The sequence below is a fragment of the Lacerta agilis genome, chromosome 3 (assembly GCF_009819535.1).
Source record: "Lacerta agilis isolate rLacAgi1 chromosome 3, rLacAgi1.pri, whole genome shotgun sequence".
Classification (NCBI taxonomy): domain Eukaryota; kingdom Metazoa; phylum Chordata; class Lepidosauria; order Squamata; family Lacertidae; genus Lacerta; species Lacerta agilis.
In genome coordinates, this window is record NC_046314.1 from 31,388,087 (window position 1) to 31,411,629 (window position 23,543).

At 41.7% G+C, this 23,543-nt stretch overlaps 1 protein-coding gene across 4 annotated transcripts in view; it reads right to left on the bottom strand.

Annotated features, from left to right (window-relative positions):
- The window catches only part of KHDRBS2 (KH RNA binding domain containing, signal transduction associated 2), a 317,562-nt gene that overhangs the window by 9,979 nt on the left and 284,040 nt on the right, over positions 1–23,543 (bottom strand). For all 4 annotated transcript variants that reach the window (XR_004426194.1, XR_004426193.1, XM_033143192.1 and 1 more), the window contains exons 7-8: positions 15,725–15,807; positions 2,693–2,751 (exon numbers count right to left, since the gene is read on the bottom strand). Coding sequence is in view for 2 of the 4 variants with exons in the window: in XM_033143192.1 (XP_032999083.1) it covers positions 2,693–2,751; positions 15,725–15,807 (142 nt within the window). In the remaining 2 variants the exon portion in view is untranslated. The remainder of the gene's footprint in view (positions 1–2,692; positions 2,752–15,724; positions 15,808–23,543) is intronic.

Genomic DNA, 23,543 nt, shown 5'->3' on the forward strand with positions numbered 1-23,543 from the left:
AATTGTTGACTACAATTGTTGACTTGGGAAAGATCTCTATGAAGTCCCTTTTGCTTGAGAACAAGCATGTGAAAATACCATTGCCTTGCCTTGCTGTCAGCAACTTCACAACATCAAAAGTCTTCACTCACAACCTCATCTCCTTTGTATGCTTACTAAGAGCCAACACACTACAGTGGTACCTCGGGTTACATACGCTTCAAGTTACATACACTTCAGGTTACACACTCCGCTGATCCAGAAATAATGCTTCAGGTTAAGAACTTTGCTTCAGAATAAGAACAGAAATCGGGCTCTGGCGGCGCAGCGGCAGCAGCAGGAGGTCCCATTAGCTAAAGTGGTGCTTCAGGTTAAGAACAGTTTCAGGTTAAGAATGGACCTCTGGAACGAATTAAGTACGTAACCAGAGGTACCACTGTACACACTAACCTTTGGTGCCTGAAGAAAAGGAGTGAAGGCTACTATGTTTCATAGGCAAAGGGTAAGGGATGTGTATGGACATATAACTAGCACATCTGCTGTCTGGATAAGTGCAATGGAGTTATAGTACAATGTTTGGGGAAACATTAAAAGATGCCAAGATGTGGGGCAAACAAAAAAATCAAACCCTACTCAGTTTGCAAGTACTCACCTACCTGGTGTGCATCTTTCTAACATGGCTACAGGGTTGGCCCAAAGATGAACATGAATGAAATGAAGAGGAGGAGGAGCTGGGGCAGATGAGGCCATGGATGCGGGTGAGCATCTCAACGGAGAGAGAGAGGGAGAGAGCAAAAGCCCAGGAAAAGAAAAGCAAGGCAAAACCAGGTAGGATGGGAAGCTGAGGCTGGCATGCTACACAGCTCATCCGCTCAAGTTATATAGCCCAATCTTTCTGGCCCCGTATCCTTACACACTTAGTGAACACTAACTGTGGAAAGAATGCCATTTTCTATTTGCTAGCATCATTGTTTGACATTGTCCTATTAGGAAATCATTATTTTAAACCAAGCATGAAGGAACTGAAACTTTGCCATGCACTAATATATTCTCAACAGCTGAACAAATACAATTATTTTTGAAACTGTCAACTTGCATAAACTTCTATTCTTCCTTTTACTTCTTTTTTTGCATTTTCTAGTTATTCTTGCTGGGTAGATGGGTTATTCTTTCGCATTTTGTTTGCTTCAACAGAATGAAACCAAACATACCTTCTGGTGATTTTAGAAAACTTTCAAGGACAAATTAACTTTTTTTAAAAAAATGGTTAAGAGTTCTCTAAAATCAAAACAGAAGGTTTAGATGTTCTGGGAAGAACAGAGGTGGCAGGTCAGGTTCTGAGGTCAGAATTCTGCCTGTGTAAAGGGACTATTCCTAGTAGATATACAGTGGTACCTCTGGTCACGTACTTAATTCGTTCCGGAGGTCTGTTCTTAACCTGAAACTGTTCTTAACCTGAAGCACCACTTTAGCTAATGGGGCCTCCCACTGCCACTGCGCCGCCAGAGCACGATTTCTGTTCTTATCCTGAAGCAAAGTTCTTAACCTGAAGCATTATTTCTGGGTTAGCGGAATATGTAACCTGAAGCATCTGTAGCCTGAAGCATCTGTAACCCGAGGTTCCACTGTATGTTGCTTAGATTATCCATAACACCAGATGGCCATAGCACATTCAAAATTAAGCACTATTAACAATGCAATCCGATACAAGTCAACTCAGAAGTAAGCTCCAGTGAGTTCAGTGGGGCTTATTCACATGAAAGTAGGCATAGGATGACAGGCTGAGTGTTGATTTCAGTCAAGCGCATTCAGAAATTCATTCTATTGCAATCAACTGAAAGAGCTTCATCTCAACTGGGTCATATGTCCTATAGTATATAATCAATTCCAGGATGAGGTGGCTTGTGTAGTGTTAGTAAAGCTACAGCACTTCCAGTTTCTCTTCATATCTGTGGGCGTAAGTATATACTGGTAATGTGTGCGTGTACATTTCTGTTATGTGGCTGAATGCCAGCCACAACCTGCACACTGAAGGAAAAGGTAAACTATGTAGAGAACATCTGTTTTCTATTTCTCATATGCTCTTTATGGAGGGGAAGTGGCCTTGCTTTTGTGGTAACTTTTCCCAAAACAACAAGACCCTGCCCCTGGTGGTCTGCCTACCCCTTGCCCATCAGTTGGCAACCTTTTGTACGCAATCAGTTGCTGGTTAGGGACTGACAGGTTTGTCATGAACTTTAGGCAAGATTTGACCTACCGGAAGCTATACATGCAATACTTTTTTTTTTTTAATGCGTTTTAATTAAAGTACCATATACTTGCTCTCCAACAAGAACAAAGCATTTGATGCATTGCATGCTTCTTGTTGTTTTCCTGTAATTGAGACAGCAGATACATAAAACAAGGTGACATCAGTAAGACAGACGACCATCACCATGAAATAGATTTGGGCCCTAATCAGCATTTTCACCACTGCTTTTTAAAAACTGATCTACAAGTGTGATGAATTGTCTTTGAAATTCTGATGAAAACGAATCTGTTCAGTTTCCTGGCTTCAGTCCCACAAGTCACATTTTACCTCAGAATGACATAAATCAGCTTAGTCTGGCCTCTATAAAAGCAGGAGAGGGAGAATGTACAAGTAATTTTAGGTTGTCACTGAGTGATTGGTTTTCTGACTTCACACTTTTACCAAAAATAGAACAGGCCTTACCGTAGCTGTCATAAGCATCTTCACTTGTTCCATGACCATAGTCATAATATTCAGGCAGACTGCAATAGATTGACAGCAAGTAAAGTTATTGGCACAGGAAAGCTTCAAACACAAGAAAATATAAGTTTGTTATGTTGGTCCTTAAAAAAAAATAATCTAGACAAGCAACAGCTAACTCAAAATTTAAGGAGGAAAACCTGAAAGGAAAAATCAGTGAAGGAAAAAGGCAACATACAGTAGAATGCATTGTTCATTTTCACACACACCCCCCCGATAAAAGTAACCCTGAATGGCAGTGGTTTTGAAGATTTGACTGTGAATGTGCAGAAGGAATTACAGCTTGCTGTAAAAATGCCTATGCAACCAGTTCTTTGATCACAGTTAACTAGAACTAAACATTTTAATGATACACCTCCCACATTTAAAACATTGTGATTCTTGGAATGAACCAGCAGGAATTTTTGTTTTGACTTGCAGCGGCTTTAGCTCTCTTCTTGTCAAAATGTATGTATGTGCTGTCATTGGGAACAGGCAGGTTAGATCCCCAAATGATAAGAGACAGAGGAGAAACAAAGCTCACTCAGTCCATTTCCTTGTGCTGCAGCAGTAACATCATAACCACATTTTCCTAACAAAGCATCCTTCATGCTTTGGAAAGATCAGTAACATCATGCCAGAACAGATGTGTCAACATGGCCAATGATAATTTTAGAGGGAGGAAAAAACCCTCTGGTATCACATCTGCAGGAAAGCAGGAAACCAGCAGGCCAAGTGTCATGGGCAACATGAATCTCCCAACACTGGCATCACTGCAGCTTACCTGGACATGGCCAGGGCAGGGCAGTGTTGAGGTCAGGGCTGCATGGACACATCAGTGGGAACACACAGATCTGTGCACCTCTGACCTTGCCACTGCACTGCCCCTGGACCATTCAGGTAAACTGCAACAAATGTAAAGTTGAGAGGCCTTTTCTGCTGCCAGTAGGAGAACTGCTTGGGTGGAGCTGGGACTTGCATCACAAGACAGACCACCAACCTGTGGTGCTCCCTTCTGCTAATGGAGGTTGGTGGAGAGGAGATTGCACACCATCCAAACCCCACTCTCAGCTATCCACACAGTGTGGATGGGATTTCAATGTAAGAATAATTTCTCATGTCATTCTGACTCTCAGCTAATCAACCATTTTAAGACTTGCCTCTTCAAAAACAAACAAACCACTATGGCAGGGATAGACAAACTCGGCCCTCCAGATGTTTTGAGACTATAGTTCCCATCATCCCTGACCACTGTTCCTGTTAGCTAAGGATGATGGGAGTTGTAGTCTCAAAGCATCTGGAGGGCCGAGTTTGCCTATGCCTGCACTATGGGTTCTAGTAACAAACGAGTTCTCCTCCAGAATTCACTGCTGGAATCTGAGCATTTCCAGAATATGGAGGCAACTGTTCATGCATGCCACTTTAAATCCAGCTGAATATATGCAGCTATCTATTACTTATATTTATTAAAATAATATTCTTGTCTAATTTCTTAGACAAGAGCTTTGATAAGTGAATTGCATTTCAAGCATCTTGAGCCAGCACAGATGGTTTTCTATGACTGCTTTAAGGTGGCATCAGAAGACAAGAAGAAGAAGAAGAAGAGTTTGGATTTGATATCCCGCTTTTTACTACCCGAAGGAGTCTCAAAGCGGCTAACATTCTCAACTAATTCATGTTTTGTACAAGTGTAGTACATCTCAGCAATTATCAAATGAAATCAGCATAAGCAAAGCTTTCCTGTTTATAAATTTTAATTTATATCCTATAATTTCGTAGGTTTCTTGTTCATGCGTCCAAGAAAGCCAGGTTTCCTTGGGAGTTGGGAAACAAGGCACTGTTCTCTATGATTAGCATTCATTAGTCTGAAAATAAAGTAAAGCACATTTTTGAGATCTCAGGTTCCTAGCCTGAAAGCACATAAGATGAACTCATTATCAGCCAGGCGTATTTCTCCTAGCATATACTACATTATATTTTAGCCTTTAGCTTCAGGGCAGCCTGATCTTGTACTGCCAGCAATGGCTGTCTCCACCTCTGTACATTAACTCCAGCATCACATTGTTGGTTAGGGAGGGAAAGCCGCCTTTGGAGGGGGGGGGAACCAAACACTCCTGCAAACCCCATACTTTCATTCTGATCCCAGATTGAGGGTAGCTAGAATGGGGCAACCTGTCTCTGATGCCTCCACTTAATTCCAAAACCACAAGGAAGAAAGATGCTAATACCCACTGGTATGATGAAGGTTGCTGGAGGGATTCCTTACCTCCCCATCTGAGGCTGGAGAACATATTTAGTATGGGTGAATTTGGAGAAAAACTTGGCAGCAGTAGGGCTATGGAGTTGGGGAAAGAAATACAATTCCTTATTGGCATCCCCTGCAGTCTATAAAGGACTATTGGTCTTTGGCTAGCTGTATAATAAAAACTGGTGCTGAGTAGGCCTGTGTATAAAAAGTATTATTACAAGTTTGGGGTGTTAAGCTGTGTGTCAGATCCCTCTAATTCAGCAAGTGTTAGAATCTGGTGATTCAGGGGGATTAAGGGGCTTAGTGTTATCTGGTAAATGTGTGGGGCCTCCTCTCTCAATAGGCAAACCCAGAGTTTGGAGTAGAGTTTATTTGCTGTGATGTGACCTAGAAGTAAAGGCAGCAAGTTGGAGGGAGAGTTAGAGTGGTGTTTGAGTGAAACGTTTGATTTCTATTTGAATCCAAGGCTGTGGCAACGGGAGAAACAAAACCCTTTGGGGGCACTGATGCTGTGAACCCCTCCATCACAGGCTCAGGTTGTATATATGTGCAAATATACAATATATATCACATATATCCTAAAGACACCACAGTTTCCACTTCCGCTGTGCCGCATTTCCAAAAGTAAACACAAACCTTGGGGAAGTGCCTGGAATCTCGCACCGATTGGAGGGGCATGCAACAGTGTTTTGGGACTACAACTCCCATCATCCCTAGCTAACAGGACCAGTGGTCAGGGATGATGGGACTTGTAGACCCAAAACAGCTGGAGGGCCAAGTTTGGCCATGCCTGATTTAGGTTCTTTTTTTGCAGTCCTCAAATGGGTTAGCTGCAGGGCATTTTTTCAGGGGTAACTCACAGGAACTCAATTCTGGCACCTCTCAAGTGGGCACCATTGCCATTCTAAGAGAACGAGGGAGGTGCTCATGGTGAGTTCCAACACCTCTTTTTCTAGAAAAATAGCATTGGCTTAGCTGTAACACATAGCTGTTGCAGAATGAAAGGATGGGGTGGCAATTATGATGGTGGTGGTGGTGGTGTATATATAGCACTTCATCAAAAGATCTCAGGGTGGTCCCCATACATGGTTATTTTATGAGTTTTTATTTACTGCCGATTCAGCTATTGCTACACCTTACACATTACAATCAATCAGCTGTTCCGTGCTGTTGAAATAAATTGGGAATGTGTTTTGTATACAAAAACTGTGTTTCGTAAGCAGACGGCAGCGGGGGGGGGGGGGGAATAGGATCTTAAAGTACAGCTTCAATAAATCTTGTATGAACTGTCACAGTTAAAAATGCATTTCACATAAGACACTTCCAAAAGTCAAAGAGCAACCGTTCTTCAAGAAAGATTGGATTTATGATTAGCAAAAATGGTTGGCTTAGGAACTCTGATGTGCATTTTTACAGTGATTAGAATGTGGCTTCTAAGATGAATGTTGAGATTCTATCTTATGCTAGTTTTAAAGAATGAATTAATAAATAAATAATGATAATAATTCAGGAAGATTCTGTTCCTGCTGCAAGAGAGATATAAGGCTGAGCATCTCCCCTACTGCCATTATTTACTGGCTCATAATCTGAGACTTTCTTTGGAAGCAATAACTATTTGCCCTTATTATTTTGGTTGCATTCACTGCTTCACCTTTAGTAAGGGAATCTTAGAACAGGATACTCATAACATGTTGGAATCAATATTAATTATGAAAATGAAAGCTCTCTTAGCTGCTAATAGGCCTGCTTTATCTCAGCAAAACATGAGCTTCCACTCAATGTTTTTAGAAAGTCTTACATACCTACAGTATTATGGCGGATTTGTATGTAAATGTGAATAGGCTGCAATGCCCTCAGGTAATCCTCTAGTGAGCACTCTTTAATTAACTTTCCATGGAAATGTTGCCTCAAGGGATTCAAATGCTTGGAGACACAAATCTCACCCAATTGAGATAAATGTATTTGGCTAACCTTCAAATTTTCAAATGGTATATCAATTATAATGATAGCTGTTTGCCCAGTTAAATATTCTTATTGAAAAATGTTCAAATATTGGCTAAAAAATGGAATCTCTGAGCTAGAGTTTATACCCTGCAGTCTTCTAGAATGGCGCAATTTACCACAACCTAGCTAAGCTGATTTGATAAATGTAAACATTTTGTTGTTGTAGGGTTCCTTACAAATACGTCCTCCTACCTCTACCTTGCCATCAGAGAACTTGGCTCAATTCCTGTTGCCTGAACAAGGTGGCTTGCTTCCAGAATGAACTACATGCATACCGGTACCTATTTGTGCAGAAAGCCATGTCTGTCGCTCCTGCAAGGTTTGGTTTCAACCAAGAAAGTGCAATACCCATGTGCAAAGTGGCTTTCCATCTCCAATGAATAACCACAGCCAACCCCCAACACACTTGGGAAAGAGGGGTTTCCAGTTCACTGTGTGTGACAGGCTGTCTAGACCAGCAAAACTACTATTGTGCTATATATTTCAGACTGGTGCTCATTATTCGCAACACTGCTCTTTCAGTCCTCCCCAGGAGGACATTTGACAAATTGGTCTCCCTAATTTCACCATTTTTGAATTCTGGGTCCAGTTTTAATGTTGTTTCGCATTATTTTAAAATAATTGGCAGAAGCAATGGTTTGGCCGTACTTCATCCAGTCCTCCTCTTTAAACCCACTGATTCCTTCATGCACCAATATGAAAGGAAGATAGTTTCATTCAACAATAAGTGAGCTGAAATTTCTCAGAACAGTTCCCCCCCTCCACCCAATAAAAACTCTTGGGAAATTTATCCTCCCCTCAATCATATTTGGTAAAATAGTCTCCCCCCCACCCACCCCCAAATAGCATGGGTAATTGGGAAGCATTCCTAGACAGCCATAAAAAACACCTATGAGGAGAGACAACTGGGAGAAAAACAGAAAGCACATTGCCAGTTCAGTTGTCCTCCCATGAGCACCACATCTGCTTGAAAAATCAGGTTCTACCACCTCATACTTTATATGAATTTGCTGCAGACCTAGGTTTAAAGCAGGGGTTGTCAACCTGGTCCCTGCTGCCCACTAGTGGACATTTCAGGATTCTAGATGGGCAGTAGAGGGTTCTACAACACAAGCTGGATCCTCTTTCCATTGAGCACTGGTGGCCGGTAAGGAAATTTTACCATCAAGAAAGATGGTAAGAAAGGTTGACCACCCCTGGTTTAAAGAAATGGTCTTTCACCATCACGTCATTTGCGGCATAATGTCATGGAGAAGGGCTCTAGCATAGCCTTCTTCAAGGCATGCTACTTTAGATCTGCAGGATTTTTCCACCCTTTGGAAGAGCATTCAAGCATGTGCTAATTCACCTGCAGTGGTGATGTTACGTTCCAGGATCACGATTGCCTGGAAATCATATTGAATCGGCCTTGAGTTCCATGATGGAAGAAAGGCAGGATGTAAAATGTATATAAATCCTGCCACTGGATTACTGCTTGACAAGAGAGGCTCTGAACTCCTGCTCAAACATGAGTCTCAGCATTTCTCATTTTAAAGTAGTAATAATAAAGCACTGTTTGTATCTTCTACCTTGTCTGATGGGCATTTTATTTCAACCTGTACCTGCATCATCAGGGTAACATTATCTAGAGAAATGGGGTCTTAACAGAATTTGCTTCATTTTTTTTTTGCTTTCTTATTCTTGCTTTTAATTATTCTTCAGCAGAATACTATGCCTCTTTGCTAGGAAGTAAGGACCACTGAGCTCCATGGGACTTACTCCAGATACAGGTGCACAGGATTGCAGTCTTAATATAGCAAGATACAGAGAGGCCTGGATGCTTGCTAAATCACAAATGGACATATGTACACACTTCAAAGCCACATAATAAGCCACCTGCTCAGACAAGGCCAAAAGCCACAGAGAGAGGAGGAAGATGATGGAATGCAATGGAACGGAATTACAGAACAGGAGAAAATATTTAAGATATTCTCTTTTTGAGGCTATCAGATATAACACTGGAGATCCATAGTGGGAAGAAGTATTTCAAGAAACTTAGAGGGCATAAGTGATTTATAAGAGAGAGAAAAACTTTCCTATCTACTTCAGGGGTAGTGTATTTGAAACACACTTGTGCTCATTGAATCAAATAAATGAGAGGTGGCATTTCAAAACAGTTTTGGATGATGAATGCTGTAAGTGGATTGCTGTGAAGACCCATAAAATGTCATCTTTTAGGCCTGCTAACTTGATTCATTCAATAGTCTCAAAATAAAATACGAGGGAATCTTTATTTATGAACACAGAGATATAAGCAAAAAACCCAAAATGAAATACAGCCGTGTGCAAATACTGTGCATACAGCTCAAAACTGGGGAAGTATACAAAAGAGAAAAATAACAGGAAGGATGGTGTGTTACCAGACTATATAGTGATTGTTCCATCTATTGCCTATGTACAGGTTTTGGAATCTTAAAATATTAGGCTTAAAACTGTCACCTCTCTGTTGCCTTTGAAACCCAGCTCAGTCTATAACATCATCGACTCACGATGTTGTGATGGCAGCTAAGTTTGCCATCCTGTGTACATTTATCAGAAAGCAAGTCCCTTTACCTGGGCCCACAATGTCTTACTGCTGAGGAATGAGAATGGGTCAAGAACGAGAGATGCTTTTGGAGTATCAAGAGCTGAGATGCTGAAGGAAGAAGGGACAGAGAAGGCAAGAAGCTGAGAAGTGCAGAGCTGAAGAGAGGATGGGGTAGCAATGACATTTCCCCTGAGCAAAGGCAGTGAGGATGGTTTGGTCACACTGGGGGCAGAGCTTCTGAGGTGCTACAGCAGGGGCCACAACTACGGCATCCACCGGAAGGCGAGAGGCAGGAGGCGGGACTTTGGCATCACGTGTAGCACCAGTGAATTGTAAGACCACTGCCATGAGGGGGAAATCATGGCAGAGAAACATGGGGATGAGGAAAGGAGAAGTCCAAGTAGAAGCTTCACATAATACCTAAGGAAGGAAGGGTCATGTGGTCTTTATGAGAAGGAAGTGGAAAAGTGAGGCACTTCTTAAGACTGGGGAACATGAAGCAAAAGCAACAGGGAGAGGTTATGGAGACGGTGAGCGCCAGAATGGATTTTAAATACTGATTTGATTTCAGCATCCTGAAACCAATTTTTTAAAGACATTTATTGGACTAATGGTAGAATTAGGTAATACTACACTTTTGCTGTGGGTGGCGCTGTGGGCTAAACCACAGAGCCTAGGGCTTGCCAATCAGAAGGTTGGCGGTTTGAATCCCCACAACGGGGTGAGCTCCCATTGCTCGGTCCCAGCTCCTGCCCACCTAGCAGTTCGAAAGCACGTCAAAAGTGCAAGTAGATAAATAGGTACCTCTCCGGTGGGAAGGTAAACACCGTTTTCGTGCGCTGCTCTGGTTCGCCAGAAGCGGCTTAGTCATGCTGGCCACATGACCCGGAAGCTGTACGCCGGCTCCCTCAGCCAGTAATGTGAGATGAGCGCTGCAACCCAGGGGTCCCTTTACCTTTTTACACTTTTGCTGGAATAGCTCATTTTGCCTCCATTTATTTAAATGTATTCAAGGAATTGTATATCTACACAATTTAGTGTAAGAGGCGTAATGTATTGTGTTCTCGTTACAGATAATATACAACTTGGTGTTAAGGAAGTTCACTTGCAAATGTTACTGTGAAAGTGTAAATGACAACGTGCTTCTTTTTGATTGCTCAGGAGATGTCATACTAACAAATTAAATCTCTCTTAGTCTTCTGTGCCATTTGCCTAATAAGCTTGGCTTCCAGTTTAAGAACTAGTATAACAATAAGAAATGCAACATCTCCAGAAAGAAAATTATATGAAAATTAAAGCTGACATTTTAAAATGTTATAAAGTCTTGAGTAATGTTTAGCTGATTTATGAAGTCAGTTCAGCCATTACTACTAATAGTCATAGCATATTCTTATGGTAGGCTTTTTACGTGTGCAAATTCCAGCCGTTCCAAATGCCCCAAATAATGCAAATGAGTCTGATATTCACTGCTGTTGAATGAATTCCCCAGGACCCTCTGAGAAGCGAAAAATACAGCTATGCTGTCTGCTTAAAGAACAAAGGTGTTTAGGAACAAACACTTTCATTAACTAGATTCTAAGGGTTCCATTCAATATAGAGGGAAGCTGATTGTTCCATCAGCCAAAGGATTTCTCTTTGCAGAACAGAACAATTTCCTTTCCTCCTCCCCCTAAATCTGTTTTGAGGGTTCAGTAAACCGTCCAGAGCAGATTGAGGGATGGTACGTGGTATTCATGGGGGCAGGGGGGGTGGAGATCCCCTTTACTAGCACTTATCTTTGTTTTAGCAGGTAAAAAATTTGTTGAATACCACCCAGGATCCTGATCACAAAGGGGCTTGCACTAAACTGGAAGCTGAGCTTATTGGACCAAGAGGGATTTAACATATTAGCATGACTTCTCTAGAGCGATCTAAAAGACAAAGGCTGCATTCAGACAGCACTTCATTCCATTTTCCAGACATTTCCTTAACCTGATAATTTCCCATGTTTTACGTAATCTTTCACAAGATGTAAAAGTCACTTCTGGAAATGTAGCAGACTCTAGTGGAAGTTTAGTGCTCATTTCCATGTTAATTGCTTCCATTTGCAACCCTGTTAACCTGGAAAACTGCAGGAGTTTTGCACTGTAATTTCCCTGAAGGTTTCATGAATTATGCTGCTGCTGCTCACTTGATGAAATTTGGGATGGTCTCCTGGCATTTTGGGGGGAGGGGGGCGGGGGGACAGAAGCACATATGTGCATAGAGAGTTGTGGTGGTGGCATGTCCAGTGACACCCACTGGGGTGAATAAAAGCGTGACATGGTGGGATATCAATTAAAAAAAACCCACACAGTGTCACAATACAACAGGAACTGCAGTGTAAAAGGGATGTCAGCAACCAGGACAGAAGTGCTAGCATTAAAAGAAGGAGAAATAATGTTATAATCCCCACATCTGAATGAACCCAAAGATGCATGTTGCCATTAATACTGTCACAGAAACAAGATGACATTGTCATGAATACTTTCACAGCAGCAGGAACTTTCTCAGTACCAAGTTGTGTATAGTTATCTGTAACTATACACAATACAATCTGATTCCTCCCCTGGCACAAAACTCTGTAGATATAAGATGTCTTGCATACATATGAATAAAGAGGCAAAGTCAAACATTCTTGCTAAAGAATGTACCATCTCATTCTACAAATAGTCTAATTTTTTAAAAAAAACCAAAAACCATACCTGATGCTTTATTTGTTTTTTGGTTTTTTTTTAAAGGAGCACAAAAATCAGATTTACAAATAGAAGAAATAATGTAGCAAGGTTAATATCAAAATAACTTATTCATTTACCCAGGTATTTTGGTTTATGTCCAGTGAAATTGTACTACTGTATATTCTGGCGTATAAGACTTTTTAATCCTGGAAAACCTCAAAAGTCGGGGGTTGTCTTATACGCCGGGTGGAGATTCTGTGGTCGAGTATATCTCAAACTCTATATTTTAACTGGAAAAGTTGGGGTCATCTTATACACCCAGTCATCTTATACGCTGGAAAATACAGTACAGTGGTACCTTGCAAGACAAATTCCTTGCGCAACGAAAAACTCGCTAGATGAAAGGGTTTTGTGATTTTTTTAGGTGACTCGCAAGACAAATTTTTCTATGGTAGTGCTTCGCAAGACGAAAACGTTTCAATGCATTCCTATGGGAAATGTTTCAATGCATTCCTATGGGAAACTGAGCTTTGCAAGACGAAATTTTCGCAATACGAAACGACTTGCGGAATGAATTAATTTCGTTTTGCGAGGCACCACTGTATTCATGTTGGGATTTCTGCTTTCACAATAGAACTCCCCTCTCCTCTCTTCCCCCACATATGTGTTGCAGGGAGTTGGGGGAAACCCAGAACAGATTTGGTGGGAGGGTTGTGGAAGGAAGGAGAGGGAGTGGAATTTTCATTGTACAAGAAGAAGACCTTGCATGAACAAGACACTCTCGTTGAATACAAGCCTGGATCTTGCGGGGTTTTTATTTATTTATTGCTGTGATAATGATTGTTTTCATTGCTTTGTATTTCACTTGGTTTATATTTTAATTGTGCTTTTGTAAGCCACCCTGGAATCTTGTTCTATTGAGGGGTGGTAAATGCCTATTCCAAACAAACAAATCCTGCCATGCTGTTATCATATCAGGAAAAATTGCACCTGCCAAAATTCTCCTTTCTGCACAACTCCAAAAGCCCATGTTTCATTCTAAATCTGGCAATCCTAGTTAATTCTATAAGCAATTTTGTTGTGCATTGAAATGAAAGTTATTTTGGAATTCAGATGAACAAAGCGGTGAGTGAAAGATTCCCGTTGTCTCAGTAAAGGCTTTAAACCTCTTAAGAAATGAAGACATGCAGCATAACAATCTAGTAGATGGCAGGGAAATAATAACAGGATATAAGTAGAATAACCAGGGAGAAAATCCCTTCAACTCAATAACTGATTGTAAATTCAATCTCAATGGATGGCTGCTGTCTTGAGTCTTCCAATAAAACTGAATTATTAAATCAACATGATTCAGTTTTGCTGAGAATATTACTGCAAGCATTATACAGCAAGCTATTACATAGTTTTTAATATGTGATTTTGAGAACTACTGGAGAGAGAGCTTTCCATATGAGCAGGAACCTGAGGCTAGAAGTTAATGGAATAAACAGGTAGCAATATGCCATTGATATTGGGTGACCAGCCACACAATCATTCAAGGGAATGATTGTGCAGACAGCTTGCCAGGCTTGAAAACCTTATTCCTATTTCAACATACAATCTTGGGTTCCTTTGTTTCTTCCAGTGCAATCATTATGTTATGAACTGCCCTGTGATCTTCAGATGAAGGGTGGTATTAAACAAACAAACAAGTAAACAAACAAACTTCACTTTGGCCTTCCTTCCTTCAGCTCCCCACCCCCTTCTCTTTTATTGTGTCATAAAATCAGCAGCAGTGATTTTCAGGAGTTTTATGCTCTGATGAGCAGGCAGTCACTGTGGCAAAATATGCTGAACAGCTGATGTCAGGATTCAGCTCTTGCAGTTGCTTCTGCAATTATCTCTTCAGCCACTCTAGCATCTGATCTGCACTAGGTTTCAGAGCACTGGGTGGGAGTTGCAGTTGTGGGCCAGACCCCAAAGCTTCTCTGCTTTAAGACCTGTTGGAACACAGTATGTGGAGCAGCATTTACTACGTTTTGGGACTGCTGACTCCTCTAGTCAGCTGTGCCTCACTGCCTTACCTCAGTTTGCCTTGTAAGCCAACTATGTCCTGGTTTATTTGTTATTTCTTAACTTTGCAGTTGATTCTCAGCTAGCTTTTGGGCAGGGTTTTCCAAAACTAACATGGTGACTCAAAACACATGGAGGGCTAACTTTTTAGATCTTACGCAACAGAGTCGGTTGAGAAAAAGAGGCATAGCTGACAAAATGATCTGTGACCCTATTATTCTTGTGCACACTTTACATCTTTTGCCTTTATTTTCATAAAAGAGGGGGATGCAATACACAAAAGCAATTCTTCAGCCTATCCTTTTCAGGAGCCTTCTCATTTGCTTCGCCTAGAAAGCCTTTGGCTTTTGGATTCATCCTTGAGTGGTGAACTCACAGGTTCAGCCTCTCTACCTCCTTCAACTCTGACTTGCCTCAACAACTCATGACTTTTGCTTGCCTTGCTTTGTTCCACACCCAAAGTCCTGGTTCAGAGTTTTTATTCCATGTGCCACCTTGAGCCTTTGTCTTAGAACTGATTCTCATTTTATAATTGATCCTGATCTTATTTGTGATCCTTGAATGTTTTCCTGTTCTAGAAATTGAGCCCTGGGCATGATGCTGTGTATCTGCCATGGTTTAGGGCCACAGTTTGGAACACATATTGATTAGACACAGTATCATTTAAACTATGTAAAACATAAAGGTAAAGGGACCCCTGACCATTAGGTCCAGTCGCAGATGACTCTGGGGTTGCAGCGCTCATCTCGCTTTATTGGTTGAGGGAGCCGGCGTACAGCTTCCGGGTCATGTGGCCAGCATGACTAGGCCGCTTCTGGCGAACCAGAGCAGTCCATGGAAACGCTGTTTACCTTCACACCAGAGCGGTACCTGCTTATCTACTTGCACTCGGATGTGCTTTCGAACTGCTAGTTGGGCAGGAGCTGGGACCGAGCAACGGGAGCTCACCCCGTTGCGGGGATTCGAACTACCGACCTTCTGATCGGCAAGCCCTAGGCTCTGTGGTTTAACCCACAGCGCCACCCGCGTCCTATTTAAACTATGTATTTTATGTTAAATCATTATTGCTCTTAGTTTTTCCTTGAGGCTAGACTGGTGCCATCCTGTCTAGAGAAGAAATATTAGATGGGATGGGATTGTGAGTCGGGGGCACTGGGAAGGAGAGAAACACTTGAAAAAGAGAACTTCCCTCCACTTTCGTTTTGGAGAGGATTCTGCTGTTCAATCTTCACCTTCATTACACTATTCACTGGGTAACAGTCGGTATACCTGGTAAATTTAACATTCCTTGAGGATCTTTTATGGTGTTTTTAGACACCAAACATTGAGATGTGGTTTTAGCAGTAGCTCCTGGAAGAGTTACGGATTAGAACAGATATTAAAGGAAATCCATAAGTAGCTTATCCATAAATTAGTTTGTTGGTGCTTACCTCTGTGTTTGTGTGGTATAGCTATTATCATAGTCCTCATAAATTGGTTCGTCATATTCACCCCCATATCCATCATCATATCCCTATAATAAAACACAAATTTGTAATTTAGAAGGTTAGTAAGTTACAAATAGTATTAGCCTGAAACAGAATTTTTAGAATAATATATACCTAACAGGCAGCACATTACACACACACACAATTGCAAGAAGCCTGAAAGTGTGTGTGTGTGTGTGTGTGTGTGTATATATATATATGTATATATATAATTTCAGACCTGTTTTTATTTATCACCATAATGAAGTTTGTATTGTAAGAAGAAGGTGCTAATGAAACTCATTGTTTTCTCTTGAATTCAATATACAAATGCTTTTCTAAATATCTGCTGGTGAATAATAGCCACAGAAATGAACAAATGATTGCAAGAATATATTGATCTCATTACCCCATTAAGAAGGTCATTATGGAGCATAAAACATACCATTCAGTTCTTTTTCAGAAAATGTGGTTTAACTTTAAGGAGAAAGCCACAGATAATAATTATAAATAACCGTTGTAATGAATGCCTTTTAACTTCCTTGAGCATTCATTCATTCATTCATCCATCCATCCCTGCTTCGATCTCCTCTGCCACAGCAACTAGCAGTGTGCATGGAAACACAGTGAAGGCATGATAAAATGACCCCTTCAAAGCAGCTATTCACCAGCCTGGTGAGATCAGATAAAGGAGCTGCTTTAGCAGCAAATTACTGAACACGATTTGTACTTTCAGGGTTCAGCTCTGCCTAGACGTAGGGTTTCCCTCAAAGAGGAGTAAGGGGAGCAGGACCCTCCAGCAGATATCTGCACAGGAGCAGCTGGTGGCATGCACCTGGCCTCCCAGCAGCAGCAGCATTGCTACCACTTGCCAGAAGAGAGAGGCAATGGGGAGGTTGGCGCTGTGTGGATACGTCAGCGGGAGCAAGTGGGTTGGCTCCACCAGTGCACCTACACAGCACTGACCTGCCTGCCATCTCACCCCTCTCAGTAAGTGGTAGCAGCTGAGCTGCTGCCCCTCTCCACTGGGCATTCCTGGCTCCAGCCACCCTCATCCTGGAACTGTCAGCTTCTATCTGAGTTGCTTGTCTCTTGAGCTTCCTGTCACCAGGGTCACAGCAGCAGAGGGCATGGCAAGACAAATGGGAGTTTCAAGGTTGCCAGCAAAGTGCCCAGCTAGTTGCATGTGAGGCTGCCCAGGAGGGGAGAAAAGCCTGAATTAACAGCCTGGCTGATAGCCCAGAATAGGTGAACCTTCAGCTCCTATATAAGCTCTCAGTCTGAGCTGCTTCAACAACTTCCTTAGAGTTCCAAGTTTCACACTCCAGTGCAAAGCCTTTCTGAACTGAGGAAATAGGGGAAATACCTAGATTTCAATGAAATGAGAACCAGATTTCAGAAGAGAATGCTGGTTAAGGAAGAGGGGGTGGGGTGAGCTATCTATCTGGATTGGTTCCAGAATTATCCCAGAAAAATATATATTAAAAAATCATTAAAATGTTCTGAGCTAGTCTGAGGGGTTTGCCTTGAGCCATTTGGGATTGTTCACATGTCAAAATGAGACTTGGAGAAAAAACACAGAAGAGATACTTTGTGAACTGCCCATTAGATATAATGCAATTAAACACGCAGAGACTTTAAATTTTAAACATTGACTTTGAGTACTATTGTACAAGGAGGAAATGTGCGGCATTTGAGAATACAAGATCATTTAGTGATATTTTGCAGAAAGCACTGGAAGAGAAGCACATTAAAAAGGTCAGAAAAATTAAACTCTTATTTCAAACAGCTCTGGAATGGTAAAATAACTTCCAGTAACTTTCCTATTTCAAGTGTCTACTTCTGTAAGTTGCCATGAGAATCATAGATGAGTTGCAGAAACAAGTTCAATGTTGGAAAGCACTGAGAGGTCATGACAAAAAAAAGTTTCTTGAAATGAAAGCCTGTATATTACTACTATATTACTACTACTAACTAGTTTCACTCCAAAAATGAAACCTCATTGCAGATTGATTTTGCATTACTCTGTAGTGTGTCAATTTGAAAACAGATTAAAGCAGATGTTGTCGGCAGTGGTACACCAAGATTGCAAGCACAATTTCCTCTTTCATTCACCTGGGGAGGGAGGAGGAGGCAAGGGCAGCCTAACCAAGGGGAGGGTTATCAAATGTGTATCAAGTCCCCCCCCCCCCCGTGTGAATGTCAGGATCTAGATTTAATCTAAATTGAAAGCAGCATGTTGAGGATGAGCATATATGATTCCAGACTGAGGTGGGTGGGAAGTGTCATGAACAGGTTAGTATGCAGCCAAGATTTAGCCAAGATTTTGCACAATGTCTGATCAATACATGCCACTGCTCATACATATCAATAATATGAACTGGGAGGAAAAAGAAAGATGCGAACAAATTGAAAGAACTAAAACCTACAGCAAACTGTGTGCGCACAGCCAGTAGAACAAAATGCAGAAGTTAAAAACAGAATGGCAAACTATTAGCCCACAGTGTTACTCTGTGGTTGAGAGCAAGTCATTCAGAAGCCCCAAATCCAAGGAGAAATCAAATGGGGACACGGGGATGGAGATCACCTTTTCTAAAAGCAGCTATATAATGTATAATGTTGTGGTTTGGGCTGACAAGAAAAACAGCATAACCTTCACACCATCCTAAAGGATATATACTCTTGCACAAAGCCACCTTCATTTGGGAGCCCACTGTAATGGCGTTGCATGAAGCTTTATTCACGTGATGTACAAAGGCTATAGATACATGTAGCTGTAGCTGTATCAGTAGATGGGTTTGGACATCTATAGCATCAGGGCCATGAGACTTAAACCTCCCACATTCCATTTTAATTTATGTTTCAGTCTTTCTAAATTGTACCATCTCAATATGCTATTTTCCAACATTTAATGTTTGCTATAAATATGCCTTGATTTCCACTCAAGCCCCATGTAAATGAAAGGCGATTGCATATGAGCAGTGTTTATTATCCTTGAGATTTTTTAAAAGTGTGTTTTCCTAACTAATGAGAGTCTACAGATTTCAAAGTGAAGCTCCGCTGCTGCCATGCATCATTTATGTGATTCCCCCCAACCCATTTTTAACTGACTAATAACCTCTCTGGCTAAACCTGTAGCTTTGAATGCTGGCAGAACTTGTCCCATTTATTCAGTGACGGTATTATTTTCCTTTGGGAATTGTGCATGAACTCTAGTGACTATGCAGAGTAAATCAAGAATGCTTACTCCCTTCAGGCCAACCTGAACCCTGCAAGTTACTATCAATAAATTGTGGAGCAAGTAATAAGAAATAAAGATTCTGAACCTGTAAGGTTGATATTTTAACACTTCCTCACTACACAGACAACTAAAAACAAGAGGCTGTGGCTAGAAGCTGCTGTCCAGTCAGAATCAAGCCAGAATCCCATATCTTTTACCACCTCCTCAACTCAAAATAATCTGTATGTCTACTGCATTTGTAATACTGACCAGTGCAGATGTAATACTGCCTCTCCTTTTCAGTTTAAGAGCTGACATTGGCTGTGTAAACACCAGGGTTTTTTCTCCCCCCAACCCAGCCAGAACTTGCCAGAAGTCAGTTCCAGCACCTCTCAGATGGGCACCATTGCCATTATAAGAGAACAAGGGAGGCGTTCACAATGAGTTCTGGCACCTCATTTTCTATAAAAATAGTACTGGTACGCACTATAACTTTAAAGCATATTTGAAGCACATCCTTTTCCTCAAAGAATTCTGAGAACTGTAGTTTACAGAGTTACAATTCCCAGCAACTCTTAACTACAGTGCCTATAATTCTTTGGGGTGTGTGTGTGTGTGATTCATATATGCTTTAAAGCACTGGTTTTCAACCAGTGTGCCATGGCACCCAGGGGTGCCTTGAATGATGGTCAGGGGTGCCACGGGCAACACTGGCCTCTGTCCCTCCCTCCCCTGATGCCCTCTCGTGTCTCTGCCTCCCAAAGGCTTGCACAGCTGTTTATTGCAGCAGCCCTGGCTATAAGCTCCACAGACAAACGGTGCCTGGGAGGCACCCCTCTTTGGGGCAGGGGGAGGAGCTCAGAAACCTGGGGGCAGGGGCTGCCCACAGGACTCTCAAGGAGAAGCTGCTGAGGGAACACTCCACAAGGGAGGGTGTTCGAAAAAGGAACAGAGGCTGCCAGCTCTGTAGGCAAGGGGTAACATAACTGGGCTCCTGGGGTGCCGCAAAAAGAATGTAGTTGGTTAAAGGAGCCGTGGACTCAAAAAACTTGAAAACCTCTACTTTAAAGGAATAGCATGCACACCACTGCATTTGCGAACCCATGGCCCTGTGATTAAGAGTCTCATGCTTACCTACTGAGCTGTTTTGTTTGCCAATGTTATTATTGCCTGGAAGGGCTGTGGTGCAACAAAAGTTGCACGGGGGGGGGGCAGGAACCCCACAACATATTCGGCATGAAAAGTTATGGGATTCCAGCCAGAAGTTAGAGGATATGCACTGCGCTAATTGGAAATGAAGCAATGTGCGACTGTCCCAAAACTTTTGCTGGTGCAAATAGTATTGAAAGTAGGATTGCATACGGCTTCTCCAACAGCATCATGAGTGCAAATAATCATGAATAAGCAAAAAAGAGAACTTCTGCAGGGGACACTACAATGTCCCCACCCCATCTTCTGTGCGATGCCAATGACCCAGTAGCCACAAGAAGGCTGCTTGACATCACTTTTGATAGAGGCTGCTGCACACAGTAGAGTGTTTATGGCAAAACAGCAGCTCACCACAAAACCTGTCAACTCGAACTCCAGTTAATTTGTCAATGTAACATGTTCTGTGATTGCTCCAGCACAGTAAGGGCCAATTCCAAAGTAACACAAATTTATATTTTGAAAGCTATTACACGAGAAACTACCCATGGAGCTGTACAGGAGCGTAATTCCTATGAATGGAATCATTAGCAGAAGCTTTGATTTCTGTCTGTTGTGGCAGAAAAGTTGAATGAATAACAATTTCCTATGTAATCTATTGGAAATCAGATCACTGATTTTGTTGAATTGGAATAATTGCTGAGTAACAAATGTGACTTTCTATATGGAAAAAAATAATAAAATATTATTACCCAAAAAAATCAAATCCGTTAATGGTTTCCTTGTGGTGTTCCAGCTGTTGATGGACTGCAATTCTCTGCTGCAGCCTGTGTGGCCAATGGTTAAGGATGATGGGGGCTATATTCCAACAACATCTGGAGGGCTGTATAGGTTAGCTATCCCTGCCCTAATGCAAAATATTAGCTTTCCCCCAATAATTTCCTATTTAGTGTTTTATTGTTCTTTGATGAATACCATCTATTATTGGTTTGATTACTGTAGGGTTTTTTAAAGCTATTCTCCATCCTGTCATACACCTTTAGATCTTTAGCATCTCTCCAATATAATTCTCCATTAGGAATTCAGTTTGCTTTTTGGTGCAACATCTTTGTATGTACAGGATGCTCCTTTTACTCATTGGTGTATCACCAACTCTGTTGTGTATATAAGAGGGTTCCTACTTCTCAGGCATCTTTGTATACTGGGTGTAGCCAATGTGGTGACCTCCAGATGGTGCAGGACTAGAACTCCCAGCATTCTTGACCACTGGCTATGCTGGCCGGGGCTGATGTGCCGTGGACAGGTTGGGCACAGAAGAATGGTGGGAGGAACCAGCTCTACCACCAAAAGAAGAAGGCTCAGAGCCTGGGGCATGTTGGTGGGACAATGATGTGTAGTCAGAGGGAGAAGACTGGGAGGAGGTATCAGATGCTGAAGAGGCAACAGGGCTAAGTGAGTTGGGAGAATTGGTGGCAGAGAGAAGTCCAGAAGCAGAAGCAGAACTGAAGCAGGTGAATGGGCGGAGGAAGGCCAAGAGGCAGAGATGAGTCAGGCTGGTGAAGAGTCACAGGTGTCTCCCCCTCATGCTGTTACAAGCTTCCTCTCAACCTTCTTTAACAGAACAAGATGAGAGCTGAAATGGGCAAAACAGCGGAAGGCTGCACACAGGCGCAGTCTTCGACTGCCTGGAAAAAGCCCTGGAGAAGAAGGGACTTGGATGGTTGTGGGGAGGCAGGGACTTGCAGTCTTGGCAACTGATTCATGGGGTAAGACCTACTGGGGATGAGCTGCTGTGTTCACTGGGCATGGCACTCAGCCAAATCTGTGAAGCTCCTGTTTTTGCTAATAAAGAGTTAACTTCAACTTTGAACAGTGAGATTTACTGCCTGCTTGCTCTTTGACATGACGTGAGTTGTAGTCTAGCAACATCTGGAGGGATCCCTGTTTTACACGATGTGTCCAACTCAGCCAAAGCTAAGCACATTTTAGGAGGGCTGCACTGAATATCCAGTAAATGTTATATTTGCTTTGAAATTAGCTTATTCGGTGCATCTGAAGTGATTACTGAAAACATATCTCAATGAAGATCTGCTGCTGCTTGCTTAACACACCTTTCTCCTTCTTTGCATAGGCATCCATGACATCATTATATCAGCCACAACAGTGTGACATCAAAATCACATGGTACTGCTGTAACCAATTCATTCAATAAGAACAAATGAAGCTAAGAAGTGGATTGTGTTCATTACAAGTGTAGAACATTTCTTTAAAAACTGCAGGTGCCATTCATGAAAATGGATACAAAACAAGGATACAAGTAATTCTGGCTAAGCCCTAAGTCAAGCAAGTTAAGCATGTGCTTAACACTCTTCCCTTAACTCACTGGAACATAAAAAACGGGTTGATTGGATTGTGTTAAACATTTTCCCAGTATTTACCCAGCTGCTTATCAGGATCCTCAGACATTGTACATTTAAGAATGCAGACCTGTTGTGCATTTCATCACTTGAAAAGTAATTCCCATTTTTGACAGATGATCCCCAACCTCCCAGTCTTGTGAACCATATTATTCAGCCTTACTGGCATTATCTTAACTCTCTTCATATATGGGATTTCATTCTGAGATAGTGTCATTCCATCTCTAATATTTCTAAGCCTTTTAGCAACCTTTTCCACGTACATCCTGCAAGTGCCCTTTTATAGAGTGGCTGCCCTTTTAAAAGTCAGATATTCCTTCTTTTCCTGTCTTATTCTGCTACTAAGATTTAAAATTCCAGCTCCTTTATGACCAGCATTTCTTAGCATCTCAGCACTTTTCCTTGAAGTTAATTTCACTAAAATTAAGGATTGCCTCTCCTTTTATGGATCCCAGAATTAAATGTCCCAGAAAGCCATCATGATATCTAGACATTTCTTCTCAGTTCCATAATCTGTTATGTACTTCACAAAACCATTGTAAGACAAATGCAAGCAACCCACTATTACTTTGTGTATTTGCCATCAGACAGACATTGGTCAGGCAGCTCGCAATATATCTTTCACCTTAGTCACATAATAAAGCTGTGTTCGATCGAACATATTTGTGACAACAATAGGATAGTTTTGGACTGTGCTGTGAATTTTATAAACTATATCTGCTACATATTTACATGTGATGTCAACATGGCAATGAAAGTTGCACAAGTATACCAAACCTCTTATATCTATGTGTCTAGGATTTCTTGTAAATGGGAACTTATTGGATCTGACCCACCAGCCAAAACAGGTTCCCCACGCCTGGTCTACAAGGAGAGGAAAACGTCCCCAGCAGGTCCTACGTACATGGAGGCTGAAGCCAGATTTCTCAGCTACAGGCAACAGAGCTCGGAAAGCTTTGAGTCTTCAGGGAGTGCCCCTGAGATAATCTGTGAGTTAGGA